The sequence below is a fragment of the Macroventuria anomochaeta genome (assembly GCF_010093625.1).
Source record: "Macroventuria anomochaeta strain CBS 525.71 unplaced genomic scaffold BU25scaffold_46, whole genome shotgun sequence".
Classification (NCBI taxonomy): domain Eukaryota; kingdom Fungi; phylum Ascomycota; class Dothideomycetes; order Pleosporales; family Didymellaceae; genus Macroventuria; species Macroventuria anomochaeta.
Genome location: NW_022985407.1, coordinates 151,356 through 168,073, shown reverse-complemented (window position 1 = coordinate 168,073; position 16,718 = coordinate 151,356). Strand labels below are relative to the sequence as shown.

Sequence of the window (16,718 nt, the reverse complement as noted above, 5' to 3'; positions counted from 1 at the left end):
CCTGAGTTCAGGAAGGGCGAGTTCGGGGAGGAGATGGCGTGGTTCAGATTCCGGTGCTGGCCGGATGCAGCTGCATCGAGATCTGCGATCTGCTTGGCGGGGCGATGAATGCGAACCCCACCGCCCCCCCCCCCTGCACGCTGTCGCTGTGCGTGGAGAATGCATCGCGACGAGGCGCATGGGCTCTGGACGGGGTCCCAAGTCCTTCCGCAGCCGCACGCGACGCCGCGGGAGTGACGCAACCGCCGATTGATCGCCCGCAGCTGAGCGTCAGAGCAGCACGCAAGGCTGTCGACAACACGATCGACCACACGATCGACCACACGATGAGTCCGACGGCGGTCCCGCGCGTTGTGCCGGCGCAGCTGAGCTTCCTCGCTATCTACAGCCCTTCGCTGGGCGACTCAGACGAGACGTTTCACAGGCAGATTGTCTTCTACTACGCGAGAGCTGCGAAGAAGCGGGAGAAGCTCAGCACTGGGCATGCACAGCCAGAGGAGGATCTGCGCGAGGAGGAGAACGAGAAGCTGCGACAGGTCGGATTGGCACAGGGCATGGTTGGCTTCGCAAGGTGCGCCTGGGAACTGGGAGAGGGCGGGACGCTGCTAACGGGCGCAGATCGTTCTCCAACGGCGAGACCGTCGACTCGATCGAGACGGAGAAGTCGCGCATCGTGCTGCACGAGCTGGAGGAAGGGTGGTGGATACTCGCCGTACGCTCACCACACCCCCTCCAGACAAACGGCCAGACAAACGGCCAGACTAACACCCAGACTAACACATCCAGTCCGTCGACCTCACCCAGCTCCCCGCCGCGACCGGCCCGAAAGACAGCGCGGCTCCCAAAGACACGACCGCCCCGGCCGTCGAGTACTCCTCGCGCGAGGTCAGCCCGCCCGCCCTCCTGGTCCAGCAGCTGATCCGCGCCCACGCCGTCTTCACCCTCCACCATGGCTGGCCGCTGCAGCAGCTGTTCGAGAAGCACGGCCGGGACAAGTTCTGCAGCATCATCAACACATACTGGAGTCGCTTCTCGTCCCACTGGGATGTCTTGCTGCACGGCAGTCCCGCGGTGGACATATTCAACGGGCTGAAGCTGGCAGCCGGTGGCGAGTTGGGCATGGGCGTGGGCGAGGAGGAGTGGGGGAGCAGCGAGCGCGATGTGCTCGAGGACTTTGCGCGCAGGACTGAGGGTCTGGTCGACGTTGTAGTCTCGCGTTTTGGCGAGGCGTCACCGCTGCAGGCCAAGAAAGGCGCGGCGGAGGCGAGGGGGCGAGACGATGGGCCTGCTGAGCCGTGGATTGGCAGTGGAGGCAACGTGGCTGCCACTGACGGCGTTGTCTTCTCAGGCGTTGGGGGCCTGAGTCGAGCGTCACTGCGAGATGTATCGCACTGGATGGAGACGATTTACCAGCACGGGGATCACGCATACGGTATTCGAGACAATCCAACGTCTGACCGCAGGAACCGGAGGAGGAGGAGGAGGAGGAGGAGGAATTCCAACGCGCCCACACGACAGGCAGGTCCGCCTCCTGCAGAGCCGCCCAGCGCCGAAGACCAGTTGCCGCCGCACGACTCAGGCACCGGCGAAGCACCACGCGTACCACCTCCCATGGTCAGGGCAGTCGAGCGCTCACTGGACAAGGCATCAAAAGCCATCGACGAAGCCGAAGGGCGCAGTGAGCCCGCCGCGAGGCAAGAGACTGGACACATGCTCGCATCCCTAGGCGACACCGAGACCTGGATGAAATACATGACCCTCGGATACGGCACAGCCTGGGGCTCCAAGCAGCCCGAGCCCGAGCCCGAGCCTGCACAAAACCCAGCAGCGCCAACCCCAGATGCTACCCGCCGCGAACCATGCCCGGAAGCAATGCGCTACATCGAGCCCGCGCCGCACGTCGACGTTGTCGAAGAAAAGCGCAAGGCACAAGTGCAGGCCGAGAACGACGGATACTTCCTTGTCGGGCTGAAAGGCAACATGGTCGAGGCGGACATGGACGACGAGAACGACGAGGGGAACTGGAATGCGCGGATCCCGCTAAGGACCGTGTATGTCGAGCAAGTCAACAAGGGGAGCTCTGTCTCAGACTCGGACGAAACACCTGGTGAAGAGGGCAAAGAGCCCAGCTTCAACACCGCGACGACGAGACTGGAGCAGAGCCGACTGCGGCCGGTGGTATATGTCGTACGTCTCCCCCCCCCCCCCCCCCCCCCATCCGCCCAACCCCAAGCTTGCAACATTCGATCGATGGGAGCTACTAATCCGTCCCCCAGCACCGCCCCTTCGTATACACCTTCCTCTTCGCGCACCGCACCTCCGCGCTCTCCCTCGCCGGCTTCTACCGCAGCTTGCACTCCTTCTTCGCCCCGCTCCACCGCTCTCTCGACCGCAACACCACGCCCACACGCGTAGCGCAGCGCCTGCTCGCCGCGCAAAACCACCAAACCACCACCACCACCTCCTCCTCCACTCACGTTGCCGGGCCGAACACGATGCCGATTTACGACCTGGTCTGGGACCCGCGCACGCTGACGGTGCATTCCAGTCTGCCAAACATTCCGGACCCGGGGACGCTTCTTGCGGAGGGGTTGAGCAGTAAAGATGCTCCGGGGGGACATGTGGGGTGGAGCCGTGTGGATGCGCTGAGCGTGCACTCCCAGATCCTGGCCACTGTGACGAGTACACGGCGGTCTTTGAACGAGATTGAGAGGATGTGCAAGTCGTCGCGTGGCTGGTGGGTTGTCTGGCTGCGCTTGCCTCCCTCACAGCCCTCCGCGCTCGATGAGTCGAAAGACGAGAGCGAGAGGAGCGGGAGCGGGAGCGGGAGCGTGGCGTTTGATACGGATAAGTTGAGGGAAGCATTCTTGGTCAGGCGAGCACGCGACGGCGAGCCCGCACAAGTGAAAAGCACAAGCAGCAGGATCGTGAGCGGCATGTGGAGCGGCATGGGCATGGGTGGTTCCAGTCAGAGCCAAAGGATGGGTGGCAAGGCAGCCGGGTGGGGGCCGAAGGGGTTGTCGGATGGAATTGGCATCGACGCTCGTCGGTACGTAGACGAGTTGTTGAGTTTGAACCGCTGAGAGGCGAACTAGCCATTCTGTCGGAATGCAAGAACACAGGAATATCCACACAGAATGCAAGAACCTCCACAGAAGAAGCAACGTGTAATATGGAAGCAGTACAGGGCACAAGAGAGTTGTGTGAGCAATAGAAGGCTACCCGGTAACGCCGTCGCGATGCAGTTCTACACGAAGAATCCTGTGGGTATTTGGACTACCAGTCATCACCCCAGCCCTCGACTTCGTCTTCCTTGGCCTTTGATTCTTCCTTCTTGACGTCCTTCTTCGGCGCCACGACGACCTTCCGTGCTGTCGATCCCGCTGTACTCGATCTCCCCCCAGCGATCGGTCTCTTCGCCGCCGGTGCTGTCGAGGACTTAGTCAAGCCCCTCGGCAACGGCTTCGTCGCTGCTTTCTTGGTCTGATTCTGCGCTGCTAGCCACCCGGCAAAGTCAGGCTCGCCCTTGTCGTCGAACGATGTTGTGCCCGTAGGCTTGGAGACTGCTGGTGTGCCCCAAGGATCTTCCTCTCCCTCTTTGGTGGATGTGTGGTTGCCAAAGCCGTCGTGGTCTGCGAAGCCGCCCCAGTCGCCATCGAAGTCCTCTGCTTCGTCGGCGAATGCTGCTGCTGGATCAGGGGATTTGACAGTTGGTATATTTGCGGAGCTCTTTGCGGAGTGCAGTGGCATGCCCGGCTTGGAGGCCAATGGTACCGGAGGCTTGCTGGATACTGCAGGCGGCATAGAGGATGATCGCTGGTCTGCAGCACCATTCGTAGTTGAGCCAGGCTCGATCGTCCCGCTTGTTGATGCGAGCTTGTTGGTGAAACTGGAAATAGCCCAGCCAGCCCAACCACTTTCGTTCGCTGGGGTGCCTATGCGTGGAGCGGCAACGCCACCAGCAGTGAGACCGGGTGACGGCAGCACGGTGTCGGGCATGGTTGCGGCATGTTTTCGTATCCGGGCGATGTATATGTCTACGCTTTTCTGCGCTTGATCGCGGATGAGCTTCTCCTTGTCGACCAAGGATGGACACATGATTGGGAGAAGCTTAGTAGCACAGTCCTCTTCGCTGAAGAGATCTGCTGTTGCGGCCAGTGCTAGGAGTGCAGCATTTCGGGCGTGTACAAATGGATCACGTAGCGAGCGTGCAAAAGCTGCCGCGAGTACCTTTGCTCGGCTCTGTAGACTCGTTAGTATCCCGACCACATAGTCTTCTACTTGAGACTTACGTTGACGCCTAGATTACGCGCGATCTTGCCTAAACAGATAGTGGTGTTTGTGCGGATTCCAGGTTGCTCGTCGTTCGCTGTCTTTGCCAGATGTCTTAGGAGTTCGCCATTGATTATTCGATCTGAAAGCTTTGTGACCACTGTAAGAACAGCCCTTACTGTCTGCTCACGAACAACGGGCGCTACATCAGTAAAGCCAGTAACCTGGTCTAATGTCAGCACGCATCGGCCAATTGTAATCTTGCCAGACCTACCATCTGTGGGAAGATCTTATCATTGACAAGTTTCTGTGGTAGATGGTCGATCATCAGCGGCAGATTATCCAGCAAACAGACACGAATAGCTCGGTCAGGATTTGCGAACAGCCGGACGACTACTGGTGTGATTTGCGTCTCGTACTCTTCGTCGGACAGCTTCTGTCCGATTTGCATAACGGTACCGAAGACCTTCGCACCGCCACCGCCAAACTCCACCGACTTGAGTAGCTCTGGCAGCACCTTCATCTTGAAGAAGTCAGCAGGGAAGTCATCCGCGACCTTGTCGAGTTTCCTATGAACAGTCAGTCGAAGCCAAACAGTCTCCACGTATACACGAACCCGAGCAACTCGTTCCGCTCGTCTTCTGCCTTCAGCCCCAGATTGTCGATATCCTCAGTGACTTGGATCAAAGGTGTCTGGAAGAAACCTCCTATCCGCTTGCCCTGATCCAAGAACTGGCCGACACTCATCCGTGACTTCGGATTCGGGTTCAACAGACGCTTGTATGACTGGTGCATGCTCGGCGGAATGCTCTTCATTTGCGCCAACTGGTCGCTGCTGTTGTAGCTGCCATTGAAGCACTCGAAGATCAGAACGCCAAAGTTGTATGCATCAACCGCGTGTGTCGGGTTCTGTTTAATGACCTCCCATCCTGCTTTCGATATCTCTGGTGCCATGTATCGTCCAGCGTCCGGTATCAAGCCACCGTAGGTCGGCAGAATGGAGTCGTCCTCTTTCACAGAGCTCAGCGCATCGAAACCACCGAGTTTCCACTCTCCACTTTCGCCGAAGAATATCGAAGCTGGGCGTATACAGCCATGTATCGAGGCAGCGTCGGCGTTTATGAATTTCAGCGTCTTTGCAATATTGTGAAGTCCCCATTTCGTGGTCTCCTCTGTGAGGCTCTTCCGTTTGACGTGCCAGCTCAATGGCGTCAGTCTCTCGGTCGCGATGTAGATATGGGTTTCACTCTGCTCTCGTTTAGCCGCTTGAATTCCTAGAACAAGTTGTCTGTACCCACTTCTTGTGTATCGAGGACCTTCACCACACCAGGGTGTCGCAGGGTTCGTAGTTTCCGGAGCGAATTGCGGGCAAGAGGTAATCGTGACTTATTCGCGGTTATGTCGAAGGAGAAGATACTGCATTTAGAGCCGTCTTCCTGTAACAACAGTCAGCGTGGCCGTACCAATGGTTTAGATATCAGGGCCATACTCGCTTTGTGCCATTGTGCAGTGTCCAGATAGAGTCGTCAATGTCTACACGATCGCCGAACGAATAGCCCCATGTTGGGTACCCTTTCGATATCGCTGAAGCCACTGCTGACTTGAGGAAGTCCATGATTACAGTACTCTGCAAAGCTTGAATGCGTTGGTGGCTTGTTGACACTCGAGGTCGCAACTTCCCTGAGGACAGATGCGCCCCACATTATGATGGGCCGCGATGGACCCCTGTAAAGCGCGTCACTTCTTCCAGCCAGACGCGACCCGATGTCTTTACGTGAACCTCAATTTCTACCAACACTACGCATGCCACCAACTTTTCGCCATGCCCTGACCACTCGAGCCTTTGTCCGAAATTTACTGCAACATGATAGGTACGTACGTTGTTCCATTCGTCAACATCCATACATACAACACAAGATGAGCAATTGGTAAAAGGTTAGATCGCTTTTGCTGATGGTTTCCCTTTGGTACGTTCACTCGGCAAGTCCTTGGAACGCGTTGCGCGCCTGTTCTTACGGAGCTTCGCTCTGCTGCATTAGGACGCATGGAAGCTGAAGAGGAAACCTCCGGGCGAAGTGCTACCATGTTTGAATTATATACAACTGATGCACCTGATATTTGTAACATCGTCTCCTACTGCTCTCAGGAGCCGAGCGCTGACTTTATCTCAGCGAGATCAAGTTCCTAAGATCAGGTTCACTATATGCGCCAAAATCCACAAAGCTGAACACGTCAAGGTCATTGAATGAGTGGCCCGCGCCCTGCAGCTCGATGTCAAGCAATCTCGTATGAGCCTTGAGGCTTGATCGTCTTCACACGGACCTTGTGCCTTACAAGAAGCCCTGGTTCATGCGAATGCTGATTTGACGATATGCAGTTGTAGGCAAGTCTCGAAAACCGTATTTATCGAGGTGCAAGAGGTAGGCTTGATGCACAGCTAGCCCGAACACCGTACAGGCCACTGTATTTGAGGACCCCGCAAGTCCTCCGGTGCCCTGTTGAGGAACATTCGTATCACCTGTTCCAGCATTCGCATGCGTGCGGAATCTGATCAGCGAGGAATGGCAGACTTTCCATACAACATACTATTCGAACTTCACCTGCACCGAGGACAACCCGACGCAGTATCATCCTACCACGGTACTAACTTGTAGTCAATTGGGAGACCAGTTGACATAATCTCAAAACCTGGACTAAGATAATAAATTCGATCAAATGAACGGTGTTAGAATGCACGTTAAGATACCGAGGTTACTAAACGGGTAACATGTAAGACATCGCCCTGCATTGCGGGGTCCAAACGCCCCACATCAGTTACAATAGCTATGTACCTAAGGATCCCTCAACTCTAAGCCATGACTTTTCGTGCTGCCTGATTCTCCGTTGCCTTATTGTCTCCCTTGCTTCAACCAAGTAATATCCGATACTTCACTATGCCATACTCGCTCAAAGGACGCAACGTCCTGATAACAGGCGGCTCAGCGTACGTCCCCGATACCAAAGCCACACTCACCACCGCACATTGTCAATCACAGAGTCAACCCGTCGAATGAAACTTACATTGTATTGATGCATGGGCAGTGGACTCGGCGCACTCCTATCCACGACCTTCGCAAAAGAAGGATGCAACATCGCAATCAACTACCTCAACCGGCTCGGGCCCGCACAGGAAGTACAGAGGCAATGTCAAGATGCAGGTGTCAAGGCTGTGCTCATTAAAGCCGTGAGTTTAATCCACCAAACAAAGAACGAGGCTAGAAGAAAGAGCGTTGCGTGTAGAGATAGACGGCCACTTGGTCGCTATAGTATAGTAAGGGTATGGGCTGATATGCCGGCACTAGGATATGACGAGCACGGATGAGGCGAGGAGAGCTGTGAGAGAGACGATTGAGCAGTTGGGTGGGATTGATATTGTGCTTGCTAACGCTGTACGTTGACTTATTCTCCACACTGACTGGTTCATGCTAATGTTGATCAGGGATGGACTAAGTTTTGTGATTGGAAGGATCATGAGGGGATGACAGAGGAAGAATGGGATAGGGTATGCTTCAATCTGTCTACTGCGCCTTCACTCCGCTTCGGCAGGGCAGGGTCGATCGTGCTGACTATGTTGTAGTGCTGGTCTGCCAACGTCAAAGTACCACGTGCGCTGCTCCTCGCTGCGAAGCCGACGTTCGATTTCAACTCTGATGGCGGGCTGATGATCACTACGGGCTCGATAGCAGTACGTCCATTCTCTGCTTCTCCCCACTCATTCTAGCTGCGCGCATGAGCTGACTTCCGCAGGGCATCGGCCAAGGTGGCTCCTCCATGCCCTACAGCGTAACTAAAGCCGCGCAATTGCACCTCGTGAAATGCCTCGCCGTCACAGAAGGGCCCAAGATTCGCGTCAACACCGTCCTGCCGGGTCTGCTCCTGACCGAGTGGGGCAAGAAGTACAGCCCGGAGCGCATCGAGGCGCTGAAGAATGCGGCGGTGCTGAAGAAAGATACCGAGCTGCAAGACTGCGTGGATGCGTTTGTCATGTTGGCGAAGAATAGCAGTATGACAGGGATGCGGATCCAGGTGGATGCTGGGCTGAATGTGCAGGGCGCATAACATCCTTAGTGCCGAATCAAATCTCATCTCATCGACAATGAGGAACTGTGTTCAGTCTTCGCAGGTTTCCGTATCGTCAAGCGCGCGCACAACTTCTTCCATATCCTTTGGACTGGTGATTGCCCATACGCCGCCGCCCTTGACGGCGCCTTTCATGCCGACTTCCTTGCCAACGAGGTTTCTGCCTACTTTGCCAGGCCCGATGCCGACGTAGCGACGCACTTTCTCTTCTTCGTGCAGGTACTTGACGCTCTTCCACCACTGTACGGTCTCGATGCAGCTGCGTGCTAGCAAATCTTTCAGCTGGTCTTTGCTCTCGTATGGTTTCCCCGTGACGTTCGACACGCAGGGCATGAGGCCTGGCCAGGTGACGATGTCGCTCCCGTCTGGTTTCTGCTTGTAGAGCATGCGCTTGACTGTCTCGTATGTGGGCTTCATGAGCGGGCCGTGGAACGGTGTGTCGGATTTCAGGCGGACGTGTCGCGGATCGTGGCCACCGAATTGGCGCAGGTTCGTGAGGAGCGTGTTGATGCGGGCTATGCTGCCGCTGAGCACGATCTGGTTCTTCGAGTTGATGTTCGCAATGAGGACTTGCTGCACCGCTGGGAGGTCGTCATTGGAGTCTGAGCGCGAGCCACCTAGTCGTAGGAATTCGTGTATCGCAGCTACGAGCGCTGTCATGTGTTCTTCAGATTCGCAGACTAGAGCGACCATGCCGAACTCGCCGCCTTCAGCTTCGACGGCCTCCTTGCTGCACTTGCTGGCGACTTCTGCGCGACGCCGTACCATCTTCAGCGCGTCTTGGAAGGTGAGGTATCCGCCAGCTACCAGGGCAGCGAACTCGCCTAGTGAGTGGCCCAGTGTGATGTCGACGCGCTCAGCTGTCTTGAACCCAAACTCTTGCTCGAGGATGCGCAGGATCAATATACTCGTTGCCATAATCGCCGGCTGTGCGTTCTCGGTATACGTAAGCTCGGCATTGGTGCCAGACTCAATGATCTTGGTGAGCGGCGTGTGCGGCAGGTTGAGTGTATCGTCGATCTCTTCGAGGATGGGTTTCGCGGTACGTGGGAAGGCTTCGAGCCATGGTGTGATCATGCCGACGCGCTGTACGCCCTGGCCTGGTCGTTGTTAGCATGTTGATATTCTTGACGCTCCTGATAGTGCTTGGCGTACCAGGAAAGAATATGGCAGTCTTGGGCCTCTTTGCTGTGGCTTGACTGCTGCTCATCCATCTCCGCGCTACCGGCCGACTGCCACCGCCATTCTTCAGCCCACCACATCGCGCACACGTCGCCCCAACGCGCGGAAGAACTCGAGAAACGGAGGTGCAAGGGCTCGACATGGCGATTGGGTGTTGTTGTTATTGTTTGGTGTACATATTAGGGTATTGCTAATGGTTGGCGGAGCTGTGGAGGTTAAGACTGTGGGGTCGGAGGCTGAGAGCTTGGGGAAGATGCCGGTCCCGCGGCCGAGGTTGGCATTTCCGAAGCTCGAGGATTTACGGAGCAGTGCACACCGAGAAGGATCCACTTTTTGACATCAGGAGACGATTGCCATGTTTGCTGTATTAATGCTCAACAGTTGTGCATGCAGAGCTCAGCTGAGCTGCGTTCTTCCTCCCTTGATGTTTCCCTAACATTCACACCCAGGGATCTGGCCCGTTCAAAAGATCTGTGAAAATTAATCCTGCCCTTCGTCCCATGCCATGCTAACACCTGAAGTGCCAGTCCCACTCTGCACCTTGTATGTCTGCATCCTGCATGTCCTACATGTTGTCGAAATCCAAGCCCCAATCGTCGTCACCGCCTCCTCCCATGTTCATGTCCATGTCCATGTCCATGCCCATGCCATTCATATCGCCCAGACCGAGATCCGGGAGGGCGCCTAGGTTGGCATTCATATCGCCTGCCATGTTGTCGCCAGTGTCCATACCCATGGCTGACAGATCCAAGCCTGCCGAACCGCTGAGCTCTTCCATGCTGCGCTCCAAGGCCTTCTTGTCCATGTTTGGTATCTCCAGGTCGTTAGCAAGACTAGCGTTCGCTGCGTCTTCCATAGCCTTGTTGATGTCGTCTGAGATGGTTTGAGCTTGTATGTCGTTGATACTGACACTTGGGAGGCTTATGACTGGTGCTTGAAGACCTACTTGGCCGATCGATGCGAGTTGTGCCTCCACACGTCGATGCAGACGCACGATTGCTTCTGCACTCGAAGGATCTGTCGCAACCAAGGCGGCGGCGTTATCGAACACGTTCTTCAACATCTCGCGCAGATTCATCCTAGTACGTGGCGGCGCCGGTGCAGGAATCGTGCTTCCTATCCAATCTACCGGTATGGGGCTGTCTTCAACGGTCGGCGCGCAGATGATCGACACACTAATGTCCAATGCGGCTGCACCGTTGCCAGCTTCCGTCTGTGCTTTAACCTCGTCTATGATCGCTCGTACGGTTTGATATACTCCTAGCGTACTTGATGATGCGTAAACCTGGCGATGTGTGTAGCTGGGCGGGTTCGGATTGATGGCAGCAGTAGAAGCCCATTGTGCCAGTTGCTGTATGGTATGTCGTAAGGCTGTATTCAAGGTGCTGTTGGGTGCATTGGTCCATTGCTCCAGTTCCCGGATTGAGGCATATGTCGAGCGATCGTAGTGTGCGTTGCTTTTGATAGCCTGCAGTAGAGGCTCGATGTTGGTTCGAGCTGGGTCGCGTCGCTGCAATGTGCGGAAGCACTTCTCCAAACGACTCGACACCATCGAAATGATTGTGGAATGCATGGCCTGCGCATCTCCAGAGGAGGGTACGGTAAGAATTGTATCGTGAAATATTCTCATCATCGCATCAAGGTCATTGTGTGTTTGTTTGAGGGCATGGCTGACCATCCAGCTCAAGCCTCCAATCAGTGAAGGCAGTAGGAATGTCTCGCCGAGATCTGTAGGGTTGTCAGTATGCAATTAACTTGATCAGGACCATATGATAACTTACACTCTAGCCCGCCTTTCACGGTCTCGTGTGACAGAACGCCGGCCGAGCATGCCATGACCGTCTGACTGAAGAACGTTGGCACTATCAAATAGAAGTCTTGCGGGCGACATGATGCAAACACATCGTTGCTGAGACCTTCGTTCCCTGAATCGTAAAGTCCTTTAAGCCAACTCGCAAGGTGTTTACCTTGATCTTCTGTCAGGTCGTCTGGCGGAATACTGTGATTGCCGCGCTCGATCAATCGAGCGACGAAGGACTCTTGCCCAATTCCAATGTCGGTGTGTGTGAGGTCATAGCGATATACGAAAGCCATGATCAGGACAAGTATCGCCCCGAACTCGTCGTACACGGGTTGATATTCTCCTGCTAACGTTAGTAGTTGATAGCTTGCTGGGGTCCAGATGCCTGACCTTGGTCATTGTCGTAATGCCAGTCATCGAGAAATTGACACAGCGGCCGCAGGATGCTAGCAGGCGAGGTGAATTGCAGCATGACATCCAGACACTGCGGCTTCTTCGACAGTAAGTTACAGATCTGCTTCAGGTACATTGTAACCTGAGTCTCACAGAGATGTGCAATAAACTGGAAGGGAATCAGTCTGGGTGATTAGGAATCGAATGAAGGGCATATTGTACCTCGGTAACAGCACCAACAATAGCACCAGCGTTGCCGTCAAGGTTCTCCATCTCATCAATGTAAGCGTTAACTTTGTCGAAATTGTTCTTGCACTGATCCAACAGCGCTTTCTTCTCGTATCTCGTAGTGGGCGGTCCTTGTATGGGCGTTTCTCCAAGAAGTCGCTCAACGGTACTCGTGGTGAGGTGTCCATGAAGTGCACAAGCGTTCAAGAAGTCTTGCCTAACATCGGAGAGCGAAGTGTTGCCACCCATAATGTCGTCAAACCCCTGCGAGAATGCAGGGAATGCATTAAGGTCGACGTGACTGAGGGCTTGCGTGATGCACATCTCGGGTGTCATTGGGAAGATTGAACCCGAAAGCTGCAATAGCAGTACTGGGACCTTGTTGATCAAAAATGACTTCAGGCAAAACATAGTCGACGTGGGTTCGCTACGGTACATTGCATTGGCAAGAATATCGAATGAAGCGGTGATGAGATCTGTAGCCATGTTTTGGGCGTCGATCTGTCATGTATTAATGCTGGTTCATAGTGTCGTGGAGAGAGAATACCTTGTATCTTGAATGTAGATAGTTGATAATCGTAAACTCATCCGTGAGCGGGCGAGCAACAAGCTGGAAAGTCATCAGCACTGCATAGGCATAAGCGATACGAAGCTTACCAATGAATTAAGATATACAAAGAGTCCAGCTCTTGTGGATACAAGCGGCAAATCCATTACGGCCTCAAGCTGCAATGCAGCCACCTCAAGATTTGCACTTTCGGTTGGCATACCCTCAATGGTTGCAGGCTTTTCGTAGAGTTCGTGTTGTTTCTGGGACATCTCCAACCTATTGGCGATCTCCAACGACGATTGGGAACCCAAGGAATTATGTGATAAGAATGGGATGAACGACGCCAGCGATTGAGCTAAACGTTTGCGCAGATCTAGTTTAGGTGAGCGGAGTTACTTTCAGACCAGGTACAGCAACGGAGCAGTGATACTTCCTCGGGGGTACTAAAAGGGTACTGACCTTTGACTGTGGAGTGATTCAATATCAGCAGGATCTTCGAGTTCTCGATGAGACCGACTACGAGTACACCTAAAGCTTCGCGAACGGCGATGGATTGTTGAGGTTGCTGTGAGATACCAGCCATGGCCTGCATCATGGTATCGCTGGTATGTGAAGTGACCATAGCTTGCATCCATCTCGTGACGACAATCAGCGTTTGCAGTCCTTCTGTATTGTTGTAAGGGCGCTCCTCCGCAGCAAAGGCTTTGTGAAGTCGATGGCACACAACCTCCTCCAACTCGGGCGAGCTGCTCCATCTTGGCTCTTTCCCCGACGCATCCTCACCAGACTTTGGTGGTCGGTCCTTGGAATAGTAGAATGTTGCAGACAGGACATCTGACGCGTCAACCTTCTTCAGGGCTAGCAGGCGCTCGAGATAGACGGTCACGCGAGGGTCAACACTACTTGCAGTCGCAGATCGCGGCTTCAGCAAAAGACCAGCGAGCTTGCATCCAGGTAGTGGCGACCTCCGGTGCAGCTGTGCAGTTGCAGCGTCGAATACATCGGCTTGCACACGCTGGTTCAGGCATCGGTCAAGAAATACCGTCCATTCTTTGACCATGGAGTCCATGATCCATCGACGAGGTGCCGAGCGGCCCGTAAGACCGGGGGCTGGGTGTCAGCTAAATATGTATTCCAACAATAGAGAGGTCTGGAAGGATGTAAGTGATCGCTAGCCGGGGTTGTTGGTGAAGGGTGCTGCAATGAGCGCTGAAGCTAAAGAACACCCAAAGCAATCAGGTTTAGCCGAGAGGTCTGTGCTGGATCTCATGCGGGCAGGAGCATTCGGCCTCAGCATCATCACACAATGGATGCCACCTTTCGATGCATTGAAACACACGCGTGAATTTCTGGTAAAGAGCAAGGAGCATAGTTCGACATTTGTGAGGTTAGTGGCACGGGTCGGACAAGGTATTGCATGGTACATGAACATATTGCTTCTTTCAAATCGCGCAGGCTTTCCGCCTAGGGCATGTCGACGCGCATATCGTCCTTAGCCACATTATTACATCAAGATATCCGAAAGGAAAATCGACTCAAACAGCAACATACAGGTGGTCACTATGCAGCCTGACCAAGCAATGCATCATCGCTAAACCCCGGCCCCCTGCAACTCCTTCCGCCCCAGGTGGCAGGCGCCTCTTCCCGCCCAAGGCAAAGCTGTCAACCCTGACAGTTCCGATACACCATGCAACGCCAACCCGTAAATTTGACTCTCAAGATTCGCGGCGCCGAGCATCTGGGAATCGATCATCGGCATCAGGTGCCCGCGGTCCCACCATCCAATCTTCCATCGCCAGCCACTGACTCCAGGTCTTTTCGGCACCCTCGATTTCCGCCAGCTGAACGTCTTGTAGAGGCTTCATGAACGGGACTGATTCGTGCGGAGACATGTCATACTGGCATTTGACTTTTGCCCATCCCACGCTCTTGGCTGCGAAAAGGTAGTTTCGCCTTTCGCACTCATGCACTGGACCCACTCCTTTCTTCCAATCATCGCCGAAGAACCCATGCATGACGGCCGCCTGATCCATTCCTGTGATAACTAGGCGTCTGATGAATGGAATTAGTGACACCCATACCGGCGTTGGCTGACCTTTCGAGTTGAGAATAGGTCCTTGTCGAGGCCATGGCTGTGTGTATGCTGCAGGGCCAGATGAATGTGGTAGTGGGCCTGACGAACTCATGAGAGGGTAAGGTGTCCATTGGAATGGGAGACAGATGTTGATCAGAGCAGCCACGACCTGGACAGTGTTGTCGTGCTGGGCATGATCGAGGAAGTAGCGCTGGCAGCTCTGGTACGCGGGATGCCAGTCGAAAATATCGAATTGCGGCGCAGTAGACTGATTCTGACCTGACGGGGAACCAGTCGAGGATGTGTTGCGTGCACCGCCGGTAAAATTTGAAGCGCGTGGGATTGTTGGATATCCAGCAGGAAAATTGGTAGTGAACCCAGGAAGGTTTGCCATGGTGAAAGCAGCAATGTGACTACTGCAGGAACGAACGTTGTTAGCAAAGCCTGGTTGGTGGGCGGGGCGGGAACATCAGGTTTATGTGAACTGGTGCTCGCAACTTACCAGGCTTACTATAACAGTCGCAAACACCGAGAAAGATGGATCATCAAGTTTGTTTGCTAGTATTTCGGCAGGAGCTGAGGATCCAGGGTCTCAGGGTCCACATGCAATGAAGGAGAAGCAGCCGATGACGACAGCGAAGTAGTTTGGCGGTCGGACCCAGTGTTGCTTTTCGGCGTTGGGGAGATGAGGGATGCTGGTGAGCGTTATAGGGGATTTATAGCTTCGTGCCCGTCGCGAGGGTGAGAGTGATGAGGCTAATGGATATGCGGGGCGTGGCTCGGTGGCCGCCGCCCTCAAGCCTCCCGTAGATTTTATTGAAGCTCTCAGTTGACGCATTTTGGAATCATCCTGGAGGAGATCAAGTCGAGCCACTATTCGGCTCCATTGAGCTTACTTGGCCGGGCCGAGCCAATAGGTCATCGCGCTCCTCCGGTGGACGGAAATACCGCTCGAGCGCTCGAGGTGTGGCTTTGCAGATGCGGTTCGTACGCGACTCGCGTTGACATTGCGGTGCAGAACTGCTCTAGCGCCGGCATGCCAAAGCGCTGTAGCTGTGACCCTGCGACCGATGCAACCATCAACGATAGCCTTTCATACCACGCTGCACTGCCGGTTGATGCAGATCGCAGTGCATCTCAGCTGCTCTCTGCCCTCCCTTTCCACTTTGCTGTGTCTTGTATCTCTAAAGCTCCTAAAAGACTGCAGTATGATGCACCCCAGGCAGGCCGGAGGCGCCGAACCATCCAGGCCAGAATCGAGGCGTCGAGCCGAGTCGCTCACGAACACCAGACTGCACCAACTTTGTCATCCAGGAGCCAGAACTGACAGGTGCCTCAAACGCCTCTACACCTACAAGGGTAAATCGAATCGTCTTCCGCGGTAGTACGACCCATTGCGGCGGTTGCGGCAGCGACAGTTGTCCCATTGCAGAGGATTCAGGCACGAAACAGTGTACCGCTGCTGCACAGCCGTCCCTTCTAGGTTTACGGTATCGTATGCAACCCAGTGCAGATTGTGTGCTCGGCGATCAAACACGACCACAAGGCTGCACACGTTGCACACGACTCAGTCATTCGATTTTCACAATGCTCACTTCAGCGCAACGAGCTGTTCGGCGAATCGGCGCAACTGTCTGGCGGAAGAAGCAATTCGCTTGTCGAGTGCAAACCTCCCGGCACTAGTCACCTGACGCTATTCGCTCAGCCTCAAGTGGTTCGTTGCTTTTATGCATGAACGCATCATTGTTCTGTCCAGCTGGGCATGGTACGCAGAAGTACTCCGAGTAGCACTGCCATAAGACGTGCATGTGTAGAGTTGTGTGCATGCTCCGGACTGGCACCCCTCCATACAAGGCAGGCGCCAGGTACAAGCGAGATGATGTAATGATTGAAGCCGCCGACTTTAGCGCCGAGCATGTCCATGTAGCACATCACTTGTCAACATCGTGGCTGTTCCTCCGCTACATCGCACATCACCATCTGCACTGCACAACACAATACGGAGATACTCTAAGATGGCACAAAACACGTTTTCCTTGGCTTCCCGTACCAAGGTCCGTCGCGAGTGCCGACATACGGTCGAGCGCCTCCATTGATTG

General features: G+C 54.7%; 7 protein-coding genes across 7 annotated transcripts; 2 read left to right on the top strand and 5 right to left on the bottom strand.

Annotated features, from left to right (window-relative positions):
* Positions 1-151: 151 nt before the first annotated feature.
* BU25DRAFT_214053 (uncharacterized protein) lies at positions 152-3,180 on the top strand. The gene is made up of 4 exons (XM_033701240.1): positions 152-571; positions 619-712; positions 787-2,187; positions 2,277-3,180. Exons 1-4 carry the CDS (start codon positions 327-329, stop codon positions 3,081-3,083), a joined length of 2,547 nt encoding a protein of 848 aa, XP_033556468.1. The 5' UTR covers positions 152-326; the 3' UTR covers positions 3,084-3,180.
* Positions 3,181-3,276: 96 nt separating this feature from the next.
* On the bottom strand, positions 3,277-5,931 carry BU25DRAFT_402962 (ARM repeat-containing protein; the record flags this gene model as incomplete). The annotated part of the gene is made up of 6 exons (XM_033705060.1): positions 5,762-5,931; positions 5,571-5,708; positions 4,889-5,520; positions 4,547-4,841; positions 4,293-4,496; positions 3,277-4,242 (listed from the first exon to the last, which is right to left on the bottom strand). The coding sequence occupies exons 1-6, from the start codon at positions 5,885-5,887 to the stop codon at positions 3,277-3,279; spliced, it is 2,361 nt and encodes a 786-aa protein (XP_033556467.1). The 5' UTR covers positions 5,888-5,931.
* Positions 5,932-7,107: 1,176 nt separating this feature from the next.
* BU25DRAFT_415424 (short chain dehydrogenase/reductase) lies at positions 7,108-8,409 on the top strand. The gene is made up of 6 exons (XM_033707539.1): positions 7,108-7,255; positions 7,354-7,495; positions 7,614-7,700; positions 7,751-7,813; positions 7,889-7,996; positions 8,059-8,409. The coding sequence occupies exons 1-6, from the start codon at positions 7,206-7,208 to the stop codon at positions 8,368-8,370; spliced, it is 762 nt and encodes a 253-aa protein (XP_033556466.1). The 5' UTR covers positions 7,108-7,205; the 3' UTR covers positions 8,371-8,409.
* A 12-nt stretch (positions 8,410-8,421) lies between these two features.
* On the bottom strand, positions 8,422-9,715 carry BU25DRAFT_425860 (malonyl-CoA-acyl carrier protein transacylase; the record flags this gene model as incomplete). The annotated part of the gene is made up of 2 exons (XM_033708379.1): positions 8,422-9,491; positions 9,547-9,715. 2 exons carry the CDS (start codon positions 9,713-9,715, stop codon positions 8,422-8,424), a joined length of 1,239 nt encoding a protein of 412 aa, XP_033556465.1.
* A 219-nt stretch (positions 9,716-9,934) lies between these two features.
* Positions 9,935-13,866, bottom strand: BU25DRAFT_402953 (mediator of RNA polymeras-like protein II transcription subunit 5). The gene is made up of 7 exons (XM_033705059.1): positions 13,005-13,866; positions 12,653-12,918; positions 12,543-12,605; positions 11,990-12,496; positions 11,765-11,936; positions 11,355-11,717; positions 9,935-11,301 (listed from the first exon to the last, which is right to left on the bottom strand). The coding sequence occupies exons 1-7, from the start codon at positions 13,612-13,614 to the stop codon at positions 10,139-10,141; spliced, it is 3,144 nt and encodes a 1,047-aa protein (XP_033556464.1). The 5' UTR covers positions 13,615-13,866; the 3' UTR covers positions 9,935-10,138.
* Positions 13,867-13,906: 40 nt separating this feature from the next.
* BU25DRAFT_415420 (uncharacterized protein) lies at positions 13,907-15,252 on the bottom strand. Its single transcript, XM_033707538.1, has 2 exons — positions 15,122-15,252; positions 13,907-15,035 (listed from the first exon to the last, which is right to left on the bottom strand). Exon 2 carries the CDS (start codon positions 15,011-15,013, stop codon positions 14,261-14,263), a length of 753 nt encoding a protein of 250 aa, XP_033556463.1. The 5' UTR covers positions 15,014-15,035; positions 15,122-15,252; the 3' UTR covers positions 13,907-14,260.
* Positions 14,945-15,467, bottom strand: BU25DRAFT_415419 (uncharacterized protein). Its single transcript, XM_033707537.1, has one exon. The coding sequence runs from the start codon at positions 15,455-15,457 to the stop codon at positions 15,212-15,214; it is 246 nt and encodes an 81-aa protein (XP_033556462.1). The 5' UTR covers positions 15,458-15,467; the 3' UTR covers positions 14,945-15,211.
* Positions 15,468-16,718: the final 1,251 nt, after the last annotated feature.

Coding starts and splice junctions, on each gene's coding strand:
- BU25DRAFT_214053 (XM_033701240.1), top strand. CDS start 327: ATGAGTCCGACGGCGGTCCCGCGCGTTGTGCCGGCGCAGCTGAGCTTC. Junction 572..618: donor GGCATGGTTGGCTTCGCAAG/GTGCGCCTGGGA, acceptor TAACGGGCGCAG/ATCGTTCTCCAACGGCGAGA. Junction 713..786: donor AAGGGTGGTGGATACTCGCC/GTACGCTCACCA, acceptor TAACACATCCAG/TCCGTCGACCTCACCCAGCT.
- BU25DRAFT_415424 (XM_033707539.1), top strand. CDS start 7,206: ATGCCATACTCGCTCAAAGGACGCAACGTCCTGATAACAGGCGGCTCA. Junction 7,256..7,353: donor CTGATAACAGGCGGCTCAGC/GTACGTCCCCGA, acceptor ATGCATGGGCAG/TGGACTCGGCGCACTCCTAT. Junction 7,997..8,058: donor TCACTACGGGCTCGATAGCA/GTACGTCCATTC, acceptor TGACTTCCGCAG/GGCATCGGCCAAGGTGGCTC.
- BU25DRAFT_402953 (XM_033705059.1), bottom strand. CDS start 13,614: ATGGACTCCATGGTCAAAGAATGGACGGTATTTCTTGACCGATGCCTG. Junction 12,606..12,652: donor TTGTATATCTTAATTCATTG/GTAAGCTTCGTA, acceptor ATGACTTTCCAG/CTTGTTGCTCGCCCGCTCAC. Junction 11,937..11,989: donor TTGTTGGTGCTGTTACCGAG/GTACAATATGCC, acceptor ATTCCCTTCCAG/TTTATTGCACATCTCTGTGA.
- BU25DRAFT_415420 (XM_033707538.1), bottom strand. CDS start 15,013: ATGGCAAACCTTCCTGGGTTCACTACCAATTTTCCTGCTGGATATCCA.
- BU25DRAFT_415419 (XM_033707537.1), bottom strand. CDS start 15,457: ATGCGTCAACTGAGAGCTTCAATAAAATCTACGGGAGGCTTGAGGGCG.